The 22496-nt window shown below is 43.1% G+C and overlaps 2 protein-coding genes across 5 annotated transcripts in view; one reads left to right on the forward strand and one right to left on the reverse strand.

Moving 5' to 3' along the window:
- Nucleotides 1-1246: 1246 nt before the first annotated feature.
- On the reverse strand, nucleotides 1247-15603 carry POLR3C (RNA polymerase III subunit C). Of its 2 annotated transcripts, none has more exons than XM_081025793.1 (15): nucleotides 15443-15603; nucleotides 13372-13538; nucleotides 12585-12840; nucleotides 12290-12475; nucleotides 11126-11214; nucleotides 7802-7906; nucleotides 7578-7670; nucleotides 6336-6416; nucleotides 6029-6080; nucleotides 5616-5676; nucleotides 5021-5171; nucleotides 4154-4255; nucleotides 3987-4036; nucleotides 3423-3572; nucleotides 1247-1482 (listed from the first exon to the last, which is right to left on the reverse strand). In XM_081025793.1, the coding sequence occupies exons 2-15, from the start codon at nucleotides 13516-13518 to the stop codon at nucleotides 1404-1406; spliced, it is 1602 nt and encodes a 533-aa protein (XP_080881919.1). In that variant the 5' UTR covers nucleotides 13519-13538; nucleotides 15443-15603; the 3' UTR covers nucleotides 1247-1403. The 2 variants fall into 2 exon arrangements, with proteins under 2 accessions (XP_080881919.1, XP_080881918.1); XM_081025792.1 differs by lacking the exon at nucleotides 15443-15603 and adding an exon at nucleotides 14573-15056.
- RNF115 (ring finger protein 115) overlaps nucleotides 14770-22496 on the forward strand; it is a 53386-nt gene continuing 45659 nt past the window's right edge. Inside the window, exon 1 of one of the 3 annotated variants that reach the window (XM_081025809.1) lies at nucleotides 14770-15164. Coding sequence is in view for 1 of the 3 variants with exons in the window: in XM_081025808.1 (XP_080881934.1) it covers nucleotides 15063-15164 (102 nt within the window). In the remaining 2 variants the exon portion in view is untranslated. Of the gene's footprint in view, nucleotides 15165-18242; nucleotides 18360-22496 lie in introns of those variants that run through there. The other 2 variants (XM_081025808.1, XM_081025810.1) reach the window with 2 other exon arrangements.

A 22496-nucleotide genomic window follows, 5' to 3' on the forward strand; every position in this document is an offset into this window, starting at 1 on the left:
TGAAGCCTTCCTCATATTCTGCCGGAGGTATTATTGCAAGTCTCCAAACAGCCCTGGCCCCCACCAATTGGTTCTCTGCAGTGCTGTCAGGGATTTTTCTAAAACACCCGTCTTTCCATTTTGTTTCCCATCGCTTTCAGGATGTAAGCTACTTAGCAGTGTAGGAAGGACTCACCAGTCCTTGACTCTACCTGCCTTCCAGCCTCAATTCTGGCAGGACTCATGCCCGATTTTCTAGTCATATCCTGTTTGCAGTTCCCACAAGAACCAGGCTCTGCTTCCCACTGGGATCCTTTCCCCCTTCCATCTGGCAAATCCTCATTTGTCAAACTACAGATGGTCACTTTCTCTACTCCCTGCCTGCCTGCCCCTTGTCCCTGTGGCTTCTGTACATACTTTCCACTATAGCCCCCAATACTTCCTTGTCCTCATTTGTCTCACCTTACTAGCCTGTATGCTCAAGGCTTAGTCATCTTTGGATCCCTGAGGCCTGGCCCAGAACTGGCCACATAATAGGTGCTCAGTAAATGATGCTGAGTGGCTTGAAGGCAGAGACGGTTATCTTACGATCTTTGTGTATTATATCTAGCATAGTTGCTAGCAATTAATTGGCACTCAAATGTTGAATGAATTAGAATTAACATTGGTAAGAAGAAACTGAAGAGATTATAAAGCAACGCTTAACTGCTTTAAATGAACTGAAGGGGCTGGGACACATTACATCAACCATATTAATCACGGTACTGAGAGAAAATTTAGAATTACCGCTTTTAAGGGACCATGGAGAAGAAGGAGGCAATGGTTTAACGGAGTACTTAGCAGATGCCGGGCATTGTGCTGTTTTACACACACAATTTCAGATGTGCTAGAAGCATGGAGCTGGCAAATGTGGCTTCCGTCCAGATTCCTGGGTGACTGCTTGAGCCAATCCATCTGAGTCCTGAAAGTAGTTTTTCACCGGTTCTTGGTGGTAGTCTTTCACGTTCCCTACATAGCGTTATGTGTGTTTAAGATTATAGCACAGCCAAATAAGTGTAATCTTTTGAAAATGGAATAACCTGCTTAGAAGAACTTTCCTGCTAGGGAAGTTCAAACACAGGCTGGGCTGACTTCTTGGTGGGAATTGATGTATCTGATAGACGGTTAATCTAGTTGATTTTTAAGTTTCTTTCTCCTGCCAATATTTGAGGAAGGGAGAATACGAGTATAGTGATGGGTTGAAGACAGGATTAGAAACTTGAAAGAAAAAGGCCAAACTCTTTCTGGTGTATTCTAGGTGGTAGGGATAGAGGGTCTCAGTACAAGAATCTAACATCCCATTGCAAAGAATGCATCCAGGCACCTCCTTTATTTTTCCTTCCTGTCCTCCCAGATCTTTTGAGGAAGACTCTTCTTCTGGGACACTATCTCTTCACGGTGCTCTCGATGTATGACTCCAGCAGGAAGATGGTTTCATCCACCTGGATCTCACTGGCATCCAACCTGAGAGACAAAATGAAAGCATTTGCCCAGACTGAATCACCATTAGCATATTTATGATTAGAGGCTGGGCTGGGTATGGCCATGGGGCATTGCTTGGCTTCCCCTGAGAGTTATGGGTAGAAAGCAGGACAACCAATAAATCACTCTCCCTTTTACTATCATCTCTTATATGCCAGGCACTGCAAATTTCTGAGGATGCAAAAGATATAGCCTCTGTCCTGAGAGAAGGTACAGTCTAACTTGCAACCAGGAGAGAGAATAGCACCTGTAAGGATACAGGTGTAAAAGGACCTAGTGTGTGTTAAAATAGAAGCTGCGAGTGGCTGAGGCTAAAGTGAGTAGTGATTAGGAATAGAAGGGAACTTCTTCAACATGATTTACGTCATCTAGGAAAACCCCACAGCGAATGTCATACTTAATGGTGAAAGACTGAGAACTTTCTCCCTAAGATCAGGAACAAGACAAGGATGTCTGCTTTTCACTTCCATTCAACCTTTTCCTGGCGGTTCTAGCCGGGACAATTAGGTACTTAAAAGAAATAAAAGGCATCCAGGTCAAAAAGGAAGATGCAAAGCTATTTCTATTCACTTAATCCTACATATTGAAAAATCTCAAAGTATCCGCAAAAAAAGCCCGACTAGAGCCAATAAACAAATTTCTGAAAGTTGCAGGATACAAAATCAAAACAAAAATTAGTTCTATTTCTATAGACCAGCAATGAACAGTTCAAAAATGAAATTAAGAAAATACTATAATTGCATCAAAAAAATAAAGTATTTAGGAATAAATTTATCAAAAGAAGTGCAAGACTTGAATACTGCAAATGAAAAAACATTGAAGACATTAAAGAAGACCTAAATAAATGGAAAGGCCTCCCATGTTCAAGGGTTGGAAGATTTAACACCATTAGGATGGCAACACTGCCCCAAGTGATCTACAGATTCAAAGCAGTCCCGCGTAAGGTGAATGGGGAGGCGTAACAGGAACTGAAGATGGAGAGACAGGCTGCTCTGAAACCGTAAAAGGCCCTATGTGTCATGCCAAGGAGCCTGGTCTTTATATTGTAAATACAAGAGTTAACAAAGCATTGAAAGTAGGACAGTGATATTAGCAATCCTTTTAAAGATAATAAATTAGAGAGCATTCTAAGAGATAGTTGGAAGAGGGATGTGACTGTCAAGATCTAGGAAAGAGGTGGTGGGGACAGCGTCCCAGAGAGCAGTGTCCAGGCTCTTGGCCTCACATGGAGGGGTGCTGGCTCGGTTATGAGATGGCCATCTGCTGTGGCTGGGTGGCAATCAGCTGTTACCGGTTAACCATTAGCCACTAATATAACTGCCGTGGGTAGGTTAGGGGGTTGGTTGGTTGGCAGAGAAGTGGAAGGGGAATTGCAGCTAGTAAGTGGGGTTAGCAAGCGTGGATCGTGTAAATCCTACTTCCTGTATCTCGCCCGGCCGCCAGCAAGACCAGAGTGCAGGAAGACTCTCTGTTGGAGTACTGGCGGGTGTTTGCTTTTGTGTCTCAACCAGCCGCCATTGAGAATATAGTGGTATGACTCCCCTGTCTATGGCTCCGTGGGTGTTCCTTTTTGGCTTCACCATATCCTGCGTTCTTATGTGAGGAACGGGAGCTGAGACCCTGCATGACAGAGGTGATTAAAGCCTGCATGGGGACCAAGATGAAAGGCCAGATTTGAGACACATCACTAAAGTTCAATCAATAGCCTTGGTGGACAAGATAGGGTGTGCGGTGAGGGAGAAGCGGAGGATGTCTTCAGAGTTTTTAGCTTAGGCAGATAGGTGGATTACATTCTGTTAACTGAGCTGGAAAAGAAGAGAGTGAGTTTCGGTGTGCTCGTGTTCAGTTGGAGGGGTTGCAGGATACTGAGGTGGATTTGTCTGGGAGGTATTTTGAAACAGGTGTAAGTGTGCGATGCTTACTTGTTGACGTTACGCTTCAGGGTTTCTAGCTGCTGCCGTTCGGGGGCTGTGATCATCTCCTCTATTTCTTGCAGCTGTGCCTCCTCCGCCCCTGTAGCCTGCATAGATGCAATGATGGCTTCTACCCTCTGAGACTTTTCTAGTAGACGCCTGCCAGACAAACACAACTCTGAGGCTTTGCCCCTAGCCTTGGAGATTCTCTTACCCTGTAGCCCTAGGGCAGAACTCCCCTTTTACCACGTTCCTGGTCAAAGTAATAATGCCACCCTCCAAGGATGTTTTCTACAAACTTCGTTAGAAATGTGACTTTGCTCCTGAAGCTCTTACTGTCGCTCATTTGCCCCTTACGTTTGGTGCCAGTTTATCCATTTCTCATCAATTTAATCTACAGAATTATTTCAATGGGGGTATATTAGAAAAGTGTAGAATAATGCGTGACTTACACCAAATCATTCAATGCAACTAGACTGGTTATTGTCTCTACGGGTTTCCATTTCTAGAGGAAATTTTCCCACCAAGACTTTGACCTTGAAAAATAATTACTCAACTGAAAATGCTACTCACTTGTTCTCTTTGGTTTCAAATTGCCTCCTTTCTATCAAGTTGGCTATGCTCTGAGGGGAGAGAAGAAAGACAAGAAATGCGCATAGTTCTGTTTAAGTAGCTCAGGTAAAATGGCTGAAGTGAGACTTGTCTGCGTGGAGGGAGTGGGGAGAAGGGCCAGGAGTTACCTTGTAGCACCTGTGCAGCAGCATTCGGGCAGCTGACAGGATGTTCACAGTATATAAATAGAAGGTCCTGGATGGGGCATGGTCTGGTGTTTTGGGAATTTCCTATTGGTCCATGGAAAGAAAAATAAGAGAAATTATACTGTTCTTCAGTATAGTAAAAACTTGTCGCATCTAGAGCTACTCAGCCCTCCTTTCACATATACTTTCCTCTTCCCCAGCCATTCAGCATCTGTGTTTATGGCCTAATCAGCCACACAGCGAGTTGGGTTGCCCTGTTTTTCCCATTTGACAGTCAACATCTTGAGTGGGGAAGAAAGAGAAGGCAACTAACATTTACTGAGCAACTGAGTTTGCCAGGCAGACTGTATTTAATGTTTACAACAAACCAGATTACTTTTATTACCACCATCCATCACTGCTTTACAGGTTATTTTTATCACCACCATCCATCACCACTTTAGATGGGAAAAATGACGGTGGGTAATTTGCTCAGTGTAACTGGGTAAGAGGTAGAGCTGTGATTTTTGACTCCAAAATCCACTCTACCTATTTCCTTGTAGATGCTGTTGATGGATTTAATCTGTAATAAACTTAAGGCTCGAGGAAAGGACAACTCAACAACGGACTAGGAGCTAAAGAAAAAGGGTAGGGTGGTTCTGCGGTGATTTCTTGGCTGTGCCTTTTTTTTACTAGGTTAGTTAGAGCACCACAATTATCTTTCAAGTGCTTGCTATGTCTTTGTTAACCTTTTTTTCTCTGTCTCAAAGCTGGATAAAGAGTTTGCCTGGGGTTCAGGATGTTTGCCTGAGGAGTTTCTCTCATGTTATGCTAGCTCTGCTCTTTGGTGATTATTATACTATTGGTTACCTGGAGCGATATGAAATTTTCTGAGAGCATCTTATAAAGCATATCCTTTGCCTCCTTTGCTGGAATCATTGCAAAGTCTTCTACCTGCTTCTGCTCCAGGTGTTTCTTTTGCAAAACTAGACGGAATATTCTGGCACAGCGAGACCCAAATCTGGAAAAGAATGAAGAAAGCAAATGGCATGCTGACACAAATTAGCTTTCGTTCCCAGTCACAGATGGTGGCTGCTCTGCTTCCATGTGTGGAGCCAGAACCAGAGAGAATCAGCGACCAGAGAATTCTCTCACAGCTCCAGACTTATGATGGTACTGCTAATTATGAAGCCATCACCAACTGCTGACACACGAGTGCCTCAGTTCCTGCGTTGGTAAGTACAAGCTTTAGGAAAGCTGGTTAACTGATATCACTGAGAATTAAGCAAGATATTTAGGGTGAAGAGTAGTAATAGATGGGATCCAAAGCAGTCCAGGGGGAAAATGGGGCAAGATGTGCCAAGGTGTGCCAATGTTGGTTGCTTATATAATGATTAATTACTCATTCAAATGGGGCATGGAGAGGAAGTGTCTGCCCCATCCCCAGGCACGGTGACCTCCTTACCTCTCCTGTACGACCGACTCCAGAGTGGCTGTGGCGAGAGATCCTAGAACCTTATGGAGGTCTTTATGTAGAGGGTTAAGGTCACTCAGTAATGTTCTGGCCTGGTCACTGTGATCTTAGTTTTTGTTCCTAAGTCTCTAATTTAAAATTTAAATGTTATTTTGTTTTTCACATTGGTCTCATTTATGGTATATAAATATTTCAAAACCTTAATGAAATAAGGTGTTTAAGTCAGGATTTTCCTTAACTAAAATTTGGTTAACTAAAAGTCCTATTTACTTCTTTTATCATCAATGTATTAGTTCAATTTTCTGACTTATTTAGTATGCTAAATATGTCAAATCTTTCATTAAGTCACCATTCTGTTTCATAGTCCAGCTGCCTGACTGTGAGGAAATAACTAGTAAGGATACTGATGACATACATTCCTCCTCCACTGTCGCCAGACTTTCCAACAAACTCTAGCTATTAAAAAAGAGAGAGAGAGCAAGTTAGCTAACTGAATGGAAAGTCCCATGATTCTGTTTCCAAAGGAGTAAAATCTGGCCAAGAGTCTGCAGCAGGTAACCCTCCCATCAAATGATGGTAGAGAAATTGTCAGAGTTGACTAGGTAGAGAATGAGACTACAGGAGAGTGATACCAGGTATCAGGGGCAGAAGTACATCATAAAGAGCAGCAAATAGAAACAAACAAACCCACAAAAACAAAAACAGACTCACTGGATCATCTGCCAGAAGGGTGAGATACTGATCAAGAACTTGCTTAGAGATATTGTAGCCAACAGGTAGGGATCTGACAATCTATGGAGCAAAAAGAGACAGTGAGAATGGGTTTGGGATCTTAGAATTGCTGACATTACTACAGCAAAGTTATTTTAATTTTAGATATCACAAGTATAAAAATGTGTAAAATTATAGCAGCATTGTTTGTAAGAGTAAAAATCTAGAAACAATTCAAATGTCTGATAATAAGAAACTGTTTAAAATAAAGTACAATATAGCCATTAAGTGGACTATAATATAGATATTATACAGAAAAAAATAGATCTATAAATACTGGCATGAAAAGATTTACATTATACCGTCATATGAAAGATGCAAGTTGAGAACAGTATATAGAGTACAATCCATTTTTTTTTTTGGTTAAAAAAATATATATATACCTACATATATATGAAATGATACATTAAAAAAAAGTTCTGAATAAAGATACACACCGAATTATTAACAAGGATCTCTGGGGCTGGGATTAGGCAAAACTATACATATACATATATGTTTAAATTGAGGCATGTTACATATGCTAAGAAGCACAGATCTTAGGGGTTCAATTTGATGAATGTTGACAATTGTACGTACCCATGTAACTACCACTCACAACAAGATATAGAACATGTCCAGCATTCCTGAAAGTTTGAGAAACTACAATTTTTAAAAAATTATACATTTCTATGCTGTTTGAATATAGGCCATATAATTAATTACTTTTGTCATCAGAAAAAAATATTTAAAATTTTGAAATTCTAAATAAATAACATAAAACTATAGTAATATATGTTATATCGGTAAATATAATTATGAAATTAATAGAATATAAATAAACGTTCGATAAATTAAATGTTACTATTTTAAGAAACAGCTGTATTAAAAACAAATTTAAAATATGCAAAATTAATATATTGGAAACCCCAAATATAAGGACCAAATCATGTCCTCAGCACCAAAGCTCTCAGATTCCAAATGGTGCATGCTCAGAATAGGAATAGATGTACTTTGACTAAAAGAACGGTTTAGGTTTTTAAAGGCTGGATCCCAAGAGACCAAATATTTTAGCTCCTGTCAACCTGAAGATACTCCCCGCCTCGCCTCAAACAACAAAGACTCTTTCGAGGCTCAGACCTCAACCTAATCCCAGGCTGTATGGATCATACTCACAAAGCACTCCCAGAACAGGAAACTCACCTCGTTGGAAGACAGTGGCTGGGTGAAGGGGGCGCTCGAGGGGGTGGTGACCTCACTCACCCGCAGCATGGTCCTTACAATCTCGCTGCTGGTCTGGGTTTGAAAAGTGAACTGGAATTCAGAATTCTCTCTGCTGCACTGGCTCTGGCTAAATGCCAGTGGCCACATCTGGCAAATAAGGGAATGTCCCTGATGGCCACCATCCCACCCACTTAAGAGATCACCTGGTCCATCCTGTTGGCAACTGCGCTGACAATGGCTTGGTCTCGGAAGTGCTGGTGGAATCTGTCAAGGTTGGCCTGCCAGTAAATCCCATCATCTGGAATGGGCTAAGGAGGAGAAAAGGATTAGAGAGAAACATCCAGATGCAGCGAAGAGTTTTCTGGTGAGGAGCTGGGGTTTAACTGGTCACCATTTCTTTTCCCGTACAGCAGCAACAAACTGGCTGCAGAGAAATCATCCAGTCATGTGGATTAGTACCTCAACGAATTCACAATCTCCGCTTCACACAGATACTCTACGCCCACCTCCAATCTTTCTCTATTTCATATTTTAACTCTTCTCCAGTATCTGCAAATCTCCCATTTACCTCACCCTTCTCACTCTCGGCAGATGACCTTGTCTCTTATTTTAGAGAGAAAATAGAAGCCATTCAACTTTGCGCACACGTTCCCACCACATTTTTCTTTTTGTTTTTAATTTGTATTTTTACTCACTTTCATCACAGTGGAAAATTGTCCCTTCTTTTACCTAAGGGTAATGCCCATGCTAGTATGCTAAACCTCCCCTCCTGCTCTGTTCTCAGGCACCCAACTCAATCAGTTTTCCCTCCTCTCCTTTAAGTCTTCAGCCTCTTTCTTTACTGTCTTCTTCCCATCAGCCTTTACCTTGTCCAAATCTCTTCTACACTAAAAGAATTCTTCTTCAACACTATGCCTTCCCTCCTTTTCATTTTTGTCATAGCCAAGCTTCTCAAAGAGTTGGCCATCCCAGCTGTATCCCCATCCACAGATGTACTCAACCTATTTCCACTATTTCACTGAAATGCCCAGGTCCCCGCGGACCTCCCTGCTGCTGAGTTCCAAGAATACTGTCCACTTCTGATCCTATTTGATCTTTCTGAAGCATTCAGCACAGATAGACATTTTTTCCTGTGAGGTAAATGGGAGATTAACTCTATGTACCCCTTGGATTTTATGACACCATTCTTGGTGCTCCATTCTTTCTTGGCGACTCTACCTTAGTCTCCACAGACTCCTTTTCCAGAACCCACCTATAAACACTGGTGTTCCTCAGGATTCTGTCCATAGCCTTCTTTTCTTTTTACTCTACACATTCTACTGAGGTGATTTTATCTGCTCTCAAGGCTTCAACTATGGATGCACTTCCAAATCTATTACTTAGCTCTAGAACTCTCTATGAAGCTCCAGATGCTTAGACTCAACTGTCAATTTGACACTCGCACCTGGTCCCCAAAACTGTTCTTTTTCAAAGTTTTCAGCTAACTAGACTACAACCAACCCAATTTCTTGAGCTAGAAACTTGAGTATCATCCCTCACCCCTTGGCTCTCCCACATCTACCATCCAATTAAAAAGTTCCATCTGCTCTTTATATTATCAGATGTCTATTTATCTTCATCCTGACTATCATTACCTTATTTCAGGCTCTAATCGTGGCTCACCTGGATTCCTACAATAGCTTCCTGTTTTTTTATTTTTCTTTTTAACATAGTGGAAGCTATAAAAAGGATAACTGGGTCTTTTGCTTTTAATCTTGTCCTTTGCATCGTCCTCCCTATTTCTCATAGGTTTTTTTTTTTTTTTTTACCATTTTGGGGTCACAATTCCCTTGAAGAATAAGGTATGGAGTGTTCTACAGAAAAATGCACACATATACAAATACAGGTGGACTCTGAAATCCATCCATGGAGTCGTACAAGTTATGAGCCATTGTACTATAGTCATCTTTCTAAAGTACAAATCTAGCCATTTCATTCTGCTGCTTAAAATCATCAATGGCTCCCCTTAGCCTTCCAAAACTCTGTTAGTCAACCAAGAAATATTTACTGATGTCTTACTAGTATTCCAGGCAGCAGGGTCAAGATACTGCCCTTAAGGAGTTTATAGTCTACTGGGAGTAATAAATAATTTCACCTATTTACAAATGCTGTGAAGATGAAATGGAAAAACGTGGTAGTGACTGGAGTAGAGTGGGCAGTGGTGTTTGAGCTCTAAGAAAATAGCATTTGAGCGGAGATCTGAACGATGAAAAAGAGGCAACTACATGAAAATCTGTGGAAAAAGCATTTGAAGCAGAAGGAATACTAGGGGCAAAAGCCTAAAGACTGGAAAGAGTTTGACATGTTTGAGGAATGGAAAGAAAGAAGCTGGAACACAACAAGAGGAAGAGTGGAATGGCTGAGGTTGGAGAGCCTATCCCCAGCAGATCATGCAAAGATCCAGCTCATATAAGGCTTCATTATCCATAGTTAAGATTTGTATTTTTTCAATGAGAAGCTACTAAAGGAATCTGTATTAGGATTAAAAAAAAAAAAAAAAAAGCAAACTTAGTCATTTTGGCTCTTAAATACTGGGGGCAAAAAAAATGTATACAAGTGGATACTTTGGTCAACGTTGTTCAATAAGTAGTATGCCGTCATCAGAAGTGTCTGGACGCAGATGGTAACCACTTTGAGCACCTCTTGTAATTGCAGATGTCAAACGTGATTGTATTCATCTTTTGTTATCAGTATGTATCGAGTATTACATTTTTAATACAGTTTTCCTTTCTTGAAATGTGTGTACATTTTTTTTGGCACCCTCTGTGGGTAAGAATACAGGTAGAGAGCCCATTTCGGAAAGTGTTAGCAAAGTCTTGACTAGAGATGCTAGTGGTTTGGACGAGGGTAATAGCAGTGGAAATGGTGAGAAATGGTTGGAATTGAGGTAGGTAATTTTGGAAATTGGGCTGACAGGATTTACTGTGAGATTGGATGGTTCCCAGGATTTGGGCCTAAGCAAATGGTGGTGTTGTAGGTGGTTGGCCGAGGTGGTGTGTCCTTTACTAAGATGAGGACAGCTGAGGAAGGAGTAGATATTTGGGTGGGGGAAAACAATTACTCTGTTTTAGCCATATGAATTTTGAGACGCATACTGGACATCTTTATAGAGATGCTGAGAAGGTGTTTGAATATAAGAGCTCAGGCCTATATATATATATCTTCCTAGACTCATCTCTCACCACTGGCTCTCATGGGTCTGTATGTTCCAGCCATACCAAATACTATAAACTTTTTCTAGCCCCGCACCTGTTTTTTTTTTTTTTTTGCATAAGCTGCTACGTCTGTCCAATGATTGAAGTAAGTTAAGCCTCCGAAGGGATTCAGCAATAGAGTTCATGTTGGTTAGGGTATTCCTGGCAATAGTTGATGAAATTCTTAATCCTACTACTTCTCAGCCCAGGAACCTTTAAAGTCTCCTGGGGCTTATCTCGATACTCGTTCTGGTTTGCGTTGGGGTGAGGACTCTAATCAAGAAGCCCCATTACCTCTTTGTTATCTGGGCTGTGTTTTGGTCTCTTGAGCTTGGGCTCCCCAGTAACATCATCCTCAGACGATCTCCTCCTTTTACCTTTCCCTGCCAAATAAAATAGTTGAACAGTTAGGCAACATCTCCGAGGAGGACAGGAAATGACCAAACATGAGAGCCAGTGTCTCTCCATCCCGAGGACATCTGTAGCTGGCTCTAGGTTAGAGTTGCTGAGGCGATGGAGTAGCTAAAAGAAATTCAAGTAAATGATGAAGTCATCTGAAACTCTACATGCTCTAAAAGAAATTCATACTGTTCTCCCTCAAACTGTTCCTGCTCCAGTGTTTCCTTTCACAGTGAATGGCACCGTCATCCTCCCACATGTCCCAGTCAGACACATAGACGTCATTCTTGATACCTGTCTCCCTCACCCCTTCTAGATCTAATTTTTCACTGGTTTGTCTAGATTTACCTTAGCCCTATCCTTTCTGCACACAATGCAAATTAAATTATGTCATTTCCCCGCTTAAAATCCTTTCATGGTTTTCCTCTGCTCTTAGGATAAAGAAGAGATAGTCTATGAGGTCTTGCATGTCCAACCCCTGCCTATATCTCTAACCTTATCTCATGGTTCGCTTTCCTTTGTTCACCATGCTTTAATTAACTTGCCTGCTTTTGCTTCCTCAAATACCCTATTCTTTTCTCAGTATACTGTTCCTTTTGCCAAAAATGTTTATCTTCTGTACTCCTTCATACCTTACCTCACTGGTTGGCTTCTACTTCCTGCTTCAAATCTGAGCTCAAATGCCACTTTCTCAAAGGAACATGTGCCCCAAGCCCCGAGTTAAGTCTGGTCCCCTGTTATATATTTGCATAACACCTCATACTTTTCCTTCACAGTATTTATCACAGTTTGTTAGTTATACATCTGTATGGTTATTTGATTAATGTAAGTTGCCTATAGTAGACTTAAGACCCGAAAGAATAGGGATCGTAATGGTTTTTCATCATTTTAGACCAAAGTATCTGACACAGAGTAATTGCTCGATTCATTCAGTCATTCACTCATTCAACAATCACTAAGAAAGTATTTGCTCGATTCCTTCATTCATTCATTTAACAATCATTGAGAAAGAATCTGCAATTAAGGCAAGTCCCAAGTCCAGGGGTTCAAATTCCTTACCTATCAAGCTCAGTTTAGGAACCAGGTACATGTCCTTTTCATTGATGACAAGAGTGGGGGCAGGTGGTGGGGGCCCAGGGTCTGAATTCTCAGTGGCAGGCACCAAAGGGCAACGCTGTACAAAATGTGTGTCTGCTAGTCGCACAAATGTGTTTGCTACCTCAGCGTAGTCCATGGTCTTGCCGTCTGTACAACAAGAGGAAGAAGCAGGTGAGATGGCCGAAGATAGCTGAGGGTCTGCTCCTGCAGCCAGCTAATGTATGCTTTTGCGAACAGCTGTGGATACAGTACTAACCCTCCATAGTCTCTGTGAGCCGGTCTGCCACTTTCTTCACGACAGCTGACATTGTCATTTTGCCATTCAGCAGCAGCTCCTCAACAATCAGCTCTCCAGTGTCATTATACAGTGTTTTGGTAGTATAGATATAGCGGGGGTACCTGAGGATTCTCAACACCCGGCTGCACTGGGCTTCATACTCCACTACACCGCGTTTGTGCACTTGATATATCACCAGGTTATGTTGGATGAGGACACAAAGGGCTTTTTTTACCTAGATAAGACCCAAAAGAAAGAGGGAAAAGATCTGGAGACAGCTCGTTATTGCTGGCAATTTTTGTTCAACAGTGTACTAAGCATCAGGAAATGACCAGATAATTTCTGCGCTTTCTTCCCTCCGTTGGAATAGCTAATAAAAATCACATGTCAATGTGAAAAATCACATGTCAATGGAAGATTCCTTGTTATGATGCTCATACTTCCCCTGATCTGTATCGTTCAAAGGACAATTAATTTCCCCTCTACTATTCTCATTCCTTAAAAGTATTACTGAGATTAATAGGTTCAACGTGAGTAAATGAGATATGGCAAAGGAAGAGCAGAGATTTGCCTAAGAGCCACGATGGGCCAGGAACACTGAGAAGCAGAACCAATCTTCGGGCTTAGGTCTCATCCTTTTCCCCCAAATAACACTGGTCTGATCCTAGAGCAGGAATTCCTCCTTTCCATTTTGTGAGGTAGGGAGTAACAATATTCAAAGGTAGGTAACAGAAATTAATGAAAGCAAATTAATATCCAAACATACCTGATCCAGGGATGTTCCTGTGTCATGGGCAATTACTCTTAGTGGCTGGCTGCCAGTTCTGATTAGGTGGACTCCAATTTTTTCCACTATCTCTCCAAAATGCTCTTGCAACAACAAAGAGCACAGTTTAATTTCTGCCTGAGTCATTGTACTGAGGGGTCTTGGAGCTAGGAAAAAATAAAAAAGACTGTATGATGGGAAGTTTTTATGTTGGGAATAGAGTTGCTGGGTATAAATTCATGGACTTTCTGGAGGGCAGTCTGACATTACATAATCAAAACTTCGTTTTGGATACTCTGCTCTAAGGAAATCATAAAAGGATATCACTGTAGTTCTCTTTAGAATACTGCTATAGTGGAAATAACCTAATGATTAACAATAAGAAATCAATTCAATAAATTATGGTATATCCACACAATGGAATACTACTTCAACATTTAAAATGATGTATGATATATACTAGCAAAATAATAATAATAATAATATATACTAGCGTCGAAAATTGTTCATTAAGTGAAAGCAGCAGACTACAAACCAAAATATAGAGGCATATTCAATACTAAAAAATCATGTATGCATATCAAGACCGGAAGACTATACGTCACATTGATCTTTATGGGATTGTGTGTAATTCTAATTTTCTTTAAAGATAGGGTTAGATGGTTTTGCAATGTCACAGACTTTATTTAGATTCCATACTTCGTTGTTTGGAAGACTTAAGGCCACTTCACAGCCCATTGGGAGTGAACAGGCAGTGTCATTCCCAGTCTATAAAGGAAATGACAACTTAGAAGTAATTAAGAGGTAAAGGAGAGCTTCGCAACACGGTGTTTCAAATAGGAAATGGGGTATGTTGTCTTCAGGGCCATATTCTGAAATTTCTACTTCTGGACAAAGTAGATACAGAAATAGACGTAGTTGAACGATATAATTACTTTCTTATTATCACAAGTGCTACCAAACATTAGTGTGTTCATTTATTTCTCCCAATTCCTCAGAAGCAAGTCTTTGCCTCTCGGCCTCAGTATCCCCATCCACACGTCTCTGCGGAAGCATCCCCACGCCCTTTGCCATCCTCGAAAAGGATTTGCAAGGAGCTCGGTTCCTGGCTCTTGACTCCCCTCACGCAGGTTCCCGATCGGGACTTGGTGCCTCGGTCCAGAGAGACGGCCGCCTCGTTCCGGCAGCCTTTTCCACTAACCTCTGGGTCAACGCAACGTAACGCCGCCGAGTTCCCCGCGGCGACTTCGTGCGGCTCCTGCTGCCGCGATGGCAGGGGGAGCCCGCGGCCCTTTCTCGCAGAGGCCCGGCACCGAGGAGGACCCGGAAAGGGGTAAAACGTGGGCCGCTCTACCCCCGCGTCTCAGTGGTTTCTGGAGACGCTCTTTCTTTCTTCTCGCTGGTAGGTTGGAGGACAGGCGAAAGGCTGCCGGAGGAGCCGGCGGGCGGCCTCTCCTTCCTGCGCCTCCTTAGTGCTGGAGGCGGGCCTTGGGGTCGCCGTCCGCGCCGACGCCCGGCCGCCTCACGTGACCGACCCGGGCTCTGGAGCTGCCGGCCTGAGTGAGGAAGCGGCGACCGAGGCGGCGGCGGCGGCAGCGGCAGCGGCAGCGGCAGCGACTGCAGCCGGGAGGTAGCGGCCTGGCGAGGGGCGTCCCGGCTGCCCTCTCGGACCGCCGCGGCGGCACAGAAAAATGGCGGAGGCCTCGGCGGCCGGGGCGGGCTCAGGCGCCACCGTCGCCGCGCATCGGTTTTTCTGCCACTTCTGCAAGGGCGAGGTCAGCCCCAAACTACCGGTAAGAGCCCAGGGTCCCCTGCGTTTGGCATCGGCGTGGATGCCTCGCCCCGAAGTCCCGGGACGGGTGTTGAGCTCCCCTCACACCCCGGACGTCGCGCTCCCGGATGCTGCCGCCCGCTGTGTCTGGTCGCCGGGCGCGGACCCCGGGCGCCCCGGCCCGGGCTGCTGTCCCCCCTCGGACGCGCCGCCTGCCCCTCCCTCGCTCTCCTCTCCTGACCTGCCCTCCTCAGCAAGTCCTCTCCCCTGACGCCTCAGTCTCCCTGCCCTCTCCCTCACCGTGTGTCCTTCCCTCCGTGACCTCGCCCCTGTCGAGACCCGTTCTGCCGCCGCCTCTCCCCTTCCTCCGGTTCCTTCTCCACTTTTCCCCAGACCCTCCCCCCACAGCCGACCCGTGACGAAGCCGCAGAGCCGAGGCAGGAGGATGGCCTCTATCCCGTTGTCTCTAGGGGCTGCGGCCCGGACCGAGGAGGCTTGCAAGGGAACTGGGGCGCAGGGGGAGTTTGCTCCGCAGCGCTTTCCAGCTGTTGGGGGCGTGCACGCGGCCGTGGGCGCGGGGCTCGCACGCGGCGCTGCCTCTCGCTGTCGAAGGAAGCGGCTCTAGGGAGACGGCAGGACGTGTTGTTTCCACGGGGTCGTTTGGGTGGCGGGGCTGCCGAGCCGCGTGTCCCTGCCCCATCGTGTCTCTCGATGGAAAGAGCCAGGACGGACTGCTGGGGACCGCCTCCTCCGACAGGAATCGGCTCTCGCCACTCGGTGCCAGCCGGCGCGTCCGGCCCTGGAGAGGGCGTGAGGAAAGCGCTCCTGCAGCCGGCTGGCCACCCCCAGAAGCCGTTCGGGTTGCGTTATGGTTGTTGCAGGGAGACGCACCTGCGTGAAGGGCAACCTTTCGGCCGACCATCTTTGGAATTCGTTCGCGTTCTTTCCCTCGGAAGTAGCCAGGTTCCGTCTGAAGACGGGGAGTCTCCGTAAGCGCTTGACTCGGCAGTGCCTCGGACACCACCTACGAGAAAGCCTACTGAATTCACGTCGGTCGGTGTCTTGTTTCTCGGACACGCGAATGGAGTCCCGTGAACAAGCGCCTCCAGGGTGTTGTTTTATAACCTTTTCGCCTAAAAGGGGTACCTTTTTTTTTTTTTAAAGGCTTTTGTGGTATTTTCTTTTCTTTCTATTTGCCCCAACTTCATAGTTTCGTCTTGTGAAACGCAAAATTGGAACTTCGTTGGCCTAGGCCTCAAGTCTTTGTAACAGAAAGGGTTGATTAGGCCATTGCCAGGCAGAGGAAAAGACCATCTTGGGGCATCAAGTCTAAACCCCCAGCTTGGTAGGAAAGAAGACATGTCCATCACCTTCGGAGTTTGCAAGTGTTTTGTTTTTGTTTTTTTATATACATCAGGTAGCAGGAAGGGGCAAGAAAGGTGTAAAGTATCTGAAAGAACTTACATTCCATTAGCTATAGGCATGGGGTGGGAAGTGGGGCCAGCTCTGGGACGGGCTCAGAGTCCACAAGAAGAAGTGTCCCCTCCTGTGGATTGGCTGTGGGCAGCAGTCCGGAAAGCCCACGTGTAAACAAGAAGTGGAGGCTCCCCGAGGTCAGTGGTTCTTGGCTGGAATAATCTGCGGAAATAGCCACCTGGAAATGAATCCGAAATTCCTTCAGGCAATGGAAGGAATGTGAGCAATCTTTTGTCAGAGCTGGTCCACAGCTATTAACAGGCCGACTGTTCTGTCACTCTGGCCTCTGTAATTGTAATTTAAAACATCTCAGATTTTTCTTCTTGTCAGTGTACTTGTTACTTAGTTTGCTTGCGGATTTGTATGTGCATGCACCTGTGCTTTATGCCGTGTTTCAGTGCTGGGGAGAGCAGGTGCCTTGTTTTTTTCCAGTGGACATCAGAGCCCCCAGAAATCTCGCTGACAACAAAGATGGAGCCTGGGATTTGTCCAGTATGTGTGTGACCAGTGACATGTTGTTGAATGTGATGCTTTGTTCAACATCGTGACCTTAGTTCTTCTGGTCTTTTTAATCATTGTTTACTTATTTGCCTTTAAGAGCTAGAAAACAGTCTAATTTTCCAGAACTTTTTGTTTTTATTTTTTAAATCACCTGAAGGCCTCTGTAAAGAGCACTGTAAAGGGCTCTTGAAAAGTGGTAATTTGAAAGACGCTAGGTGTTTTTCTAAACCTTAGTTTGATGCCCAGAGGTGAAGTTATTGATCTTTTTAGTCTGATTTATTATCTCTGATGCCAGGTTTGTAAATTGAGGCCTAACACAGTTGAATTTAACGGGACTGCTTCTGCATACCACAAGGTTCTAGGTTCTCTGCTGGGTGTCCTGAAGGCAGTTCCTAGGACTATGTGTCCTTCCTGCCCTTAGGGACCTCAAAAAGACCAGACAAACTGGAATAGTTAACAATAGAAGGTGACCGGGGATAGATAAGAAGTGCTTTAGAATTCAGGGAGGGAGATACCGTATGATAGCATTGGCCAGGCCAAGGAAAGAGTGAGAGATGGGTTTTAAATTGAGTTCTGCAGGCTAGGTAGAATTCAGATTGAGGAGAATAGCGTAGACTGAGGTAGGAAAGGAAGAGTGAGTTGAGGGAGAAGAGAGAAACATTTAGGAAGTCAGTGTTATGCATTTTGAAGAAAAGGTGCAGTGATGTCAGGGGTAGAGTTTTGATGTGTAGATCAGCCAGTGAGCTTCATTTTATTTCATGACCGTTTTTATATCCTGAACCCAGACTGTCATCTGGAAAATGTTGGTTGGAAGAATGACAGGTCAGTAAGTGGCTGGTTCAGTACGAATCTGTCTCTGTTACTATCTAAACACTAACTCAAACACTGTTAAGTTAGTAGTATGATTTTTCCTATGTATAGGACACACTGAAAAGGTTTTTAAAATAATTTTTCATATAAACTTGAGATTCCCTCCCTGTAAGGACTCAGCATACATTAGGCATGCATTGTTTCGTCAGCTGGATGAAAGTTTTGGGAAATCTGCATGTCTTTTTGAAGAGAGCTGGATCCAGCTTACCACGAATAAAGTTTTTCTTTGTCTTGACTTATTTTGCATTTCAAGGGGGTACTTTTGTGCAAGTTGGATCACGGGAACCATCACCCATGAGTGCTGTCCTCTGAACACCTGAGGCTGAGTACTGAGTTTTACATCAGCTTTTAATGAGCTGTAGCTTCCTAGGTAAGTTTCTTCTCCCGATCAGTGGGAAAGACTGCTTCACAGCCATCTCACATCTTGCCCTTTTATTCACTGCATAGCACAGTCATAATTGTGTTAGTGGGACTAGGCTGCGAGGTTTTTACAACTTGTACTTTTCCCTCATGCAGTCTCCAGGATGCAGCTCTTCTTGATACATTTGGGAGTGTGTGTAGGCAATAGCAATAGCTTGCCTCACGTTTGCCCTGAAACTACCTTAGGTTTTTATCATTTTTCTTGTCAGTTCTACTACTCTATGTTAGTGTCTATATTAGAAGAAATAGTTTTGGCTATAACTTCAGGGAGAAATTGGAATATGCCTAAAGCTCTACAGGTTAAGCCACATTCGGTTGAATGAATTTGGTGAAGTAACTCCTTACTGCTGATCCTAATCTATCCATTTCAGCTTCGTGTGTCTGGTTTGGACCCTCCCAGATAAGAGAACAGAAGTTTCATTTAGAAAGAAGATAGGAAATGTCGGGAAACCATGAAGGGAATTTTACAATGAAAATGATCGGTGCTGCTGTTATCTGTTAGGCTTCAAAAGAGTCTACGTTCTAGAATATTGATTTGGAAATCTCTTTCTCTAAGAGTGTTTTCCTGTTTACAGTGAAAACTAGTTCTCTTTAGAATTCTGATACACTGGAAGCACCCTAACGATTAACAGTAAGAAATCAATTCATGTCAGTAAAATTCAGTGAGTGCTAAACTTGGATTTTAAAATAAGAGATTTTGGTTATATGGTCTGAAACTCCAGGGTTTCAGCTTTATATGTGATATGGAGTAAAATGGTGTTGTGTATTGATCGTCAGCTGATAGAGGAAATATTTAAGTAACTTAAAATTATTTTCAAAACAACAGAACCTTCCACCTCACCTGCCTGTCCTATTGAGAGACAGTGGCAAGTCAAAGCGATGGAGTGACTGCTGCAACGAGGGCTGTGTCACAGAATGTAAAGGTGGAAATCCCTGTACTAACCCCTCCCCCCCTTTAAATCAGGGCCAGGGAATTTTACCTTATGAGATTGAATCTGGTAGTCATCATTAAACAGGTGAGAGAAATCATGTGCAGAGTAAACTACTTTTGGTATTGATGAGGTTCTTAAGTGTTTTAGTGAGATCAGAGTATCCAAATCGAGACAAGAGACCAGTCTGAGGACTGCCAGAGGATCGCTCACCTTTGAGGCGCTGCCTGAAGGAATTAGCAGGCTCTCTCCCTCTCCCATCTCTTTATTATATCACCTTCTTTGATCTAGTAAAATGTCATTCTTATTAATAAGTAATGTTACTTAGTTTGGCTTTTGACCTGGTGCTCCACGAGTCATTATCATTGTGCCGTAGGTACTCGTAATGCATCTAATACAGGAGAACTTCCTAACCACTCTCTGATAAGAGTAGCTAAAAAGTAGATTTCTTAAAGACTTTGTGACTCTTAAAACTCTAAGCTCACTGGCCTTGCTTTTTAAGTTGCATGATTCTTAGATCCCAGAGCTGCGTCTGAGTAAATTGGTAGTATTGTGGAACTGGGGGAAGGAATTTAGTGATTTGAGCTGGGTTTGAGAGGTTTTAATTATTAGGTTAACTTAAATTCTGCTGTTGGTGACTTAGCAGCTTAAAAAGTCTACTTGGTTATCTAGCATCTGTCTAATTCTACATGGCAGTTGCTCATTAAACGTTTCTTGAATGAATAAGTGATACGATGAGTTGAATATACCCAATAATTCTATTTAAAAAGTAGTGGCTTTAGTATTGTGAGATCTTTAAAAGGCTTTAGTGGTACGAAATGCAGGTTCTATCTAGCACATGAAGTTTTGAACATGCACTGCCAGTAAATAGCAATAGCAATAGTTTACCTCATGTAATACAGCAATAGAGCAATACTTAATATAATAACGTAATATAGCAATAGCAGTAGCTTACCTGCAAGAAGCCAGAAATAAGAAATATGTATTCTTATGGGTAGAAACCTAGTTCTAGTGTTGAAATTCTGCTGATAAATAGACCTGTACATACTGGGGAAATCTGTGGGACTTTTTCAGTATGGGGAAGAATAAAAATTTAAACTCACTGCGGGTGAAATGCCTTGTATTTTGGGGGGAAGTACTGATTGGATGCTAACACTTCATGTTTCTTTATGTTTAGTTGGCTTTTTATGACCTTTACTTATGTTCAGGGAGAGGATGCTAAGGTCTTTTAGACAGCCATTTTATTAAAAGGAAAGGTGTGGATTGCTTCTTATTCTCTATTGTCACGTTAGAAGGGGCCTAAGAAGGAGCTTGTGATGCTGACTTCTTGTTGATCTCTCCACAGCTTATAACAATGAGCAGTAAAGGAGACAGCTTAGAATAGTGGTTCTCAACCAGGGGCAGTTTTCTCCCTAGGAGACATTTGGCAGTGTCTGTAGACTGTTTTGGTTGTCGCAACTGGGGGGAGCTGGAGGATTGATTCAGGCCTCTAGTGGGTGGAGGAATGCTGCTAAACATGCTACAATGCGCAGGACAGTCCTCCCCGCCGCCCCCCCCCCCCAACCAAGAATTATGGGGCCCAAAATATCAAGAGAGCTGAGATTTGAGGAACCCTGGTGTAGAAGGATAAAGGCATAGTCATTGCTTTTTAAATTTTATTTTATTGGGGAATATTGGGGAACAGTGTGTTTTTCCAGGGCCCATCAGCTCCAAGTCGTTGTCCCTCAATCTAGTTGTGGAGGGCACAGCTCACTGGCCCTTGTGGGAATCGAACTGGCAACCAGAGCTTGCATTCTGACCAGCTTGAGCCATCTGGCCACCACGCATTGCCTTCTTAAGTCAGGGATGCTTAAGGTTTTGTTCTGATATAGTTTTGATTTCCGATTTGGGGATCCTGAGAGTTTTCAGTAAAATAGAGACCATATAATTTTAGCCAAAGCCCTGATGGGTAGGATTGTTTAGAATAGTGGTTAGTGGCTGCTGTTGCATTATAGCAGTAACTGCTGGGGTCACTTTCTCTTTTTGTGGTTACTGAGACCAGGGGAATTGGATCACTCCTCTCAAGTTACACACTGTGGGGTAACTTCTAAAAGAAAGGTAGCCCAATTTTTTGTCAGTTGGGAAGTAATTTAGGTAGAAACATTGTGTGTAATTTACTAAGACAACTGGAAATTTTAGTTTAAAAGTAAAACAAAAAGCAGACAAGCCTAACTTGTAGTTTTTCTATAGCTCATCAATCAAGTTTCACTTTCTGCGTTTTTCTTATAGCTCTTCGGTTTCATGAGCTCAAGAAATTCTGTGCTTAAACTTAGTTTCTTCAAACTGATGGTGGAGAGGGTGAATTGAAGTTATCAATCTTTGTTCTAATACTAATTCTTCATGTGACTGGTGCCACGTCATCTGACCCTCTCAGTTTACCTTTGTATATCTCACTGTAAAATGACACTCAGGTGCCCTTATTGGAAGCTTGAATGAGCACTCAGAGAAATGGAGCTCTGTCATCTTTGATTGAAATGTAGTGTAGGAATGAGCAATCTTTGTAGAATAATAGGGCCTTCGGACCTAGTAGAAACATTTTAGATAGTTCTTATAGTTTCACATGCAGAAGTTTAGGTTAGACTCTGAAAGATTTTTAAACTCTTGTTAGCAGTTCAAAGTTCCTTAGAGGTGTCCAGATGAGTGTGTATCAAATAGAAGTTAGTTGGCTCTGGTGACTTTAAACTGGGCATATTTTTCTAGTCTGTTAAATAGATTGTCCAGCCCTTTTTCCCAAAATAGGCAGTATGTTTTGTTTTCCTTGAAAATTTGTTAAGATGGGTAATCTCTCTCCTTGATGATTTCAACAAGTGTCACAAGGAAGTTCTTCCTAGACAAGGTTATTTTTCATCTCCTTGCCTTTGATGTGCAGATCTGAATAAACCTAGAGAACCACCTTCCAGTAAAAGTTTCATTATGTTGCTTTTACCATGCTTAGAATTCACATTCTCAAAAGAAAGAAAAAACTCCCATCATTCCATGCCCTTTTCTGCCTTTTTCAGAGTCAGTACTCAAGTTGTTTGTAACAGAACGATATTTGTATTGTAGTAGGTATTGGCACCAAGAATAAAATTAAACAGCTACCCGAGTAGACTGCCATGAGGGTATTTGCAGCTTAAATA

The sequence above is a fragment of the Rhinolophus hipposideros genome, assembly GCF_964194185.1.
Source record: "Rhinolophus hipposideros genome assembly, chromosome: 19".
In the NCBI taxonomy this organism is placed as follows: Eukaryota; Metazoa; Chordata; class Mammalia; order Chiroptera; family Rhinolophidae; genus Rhinolophus; species Rhinolophus hipposideros.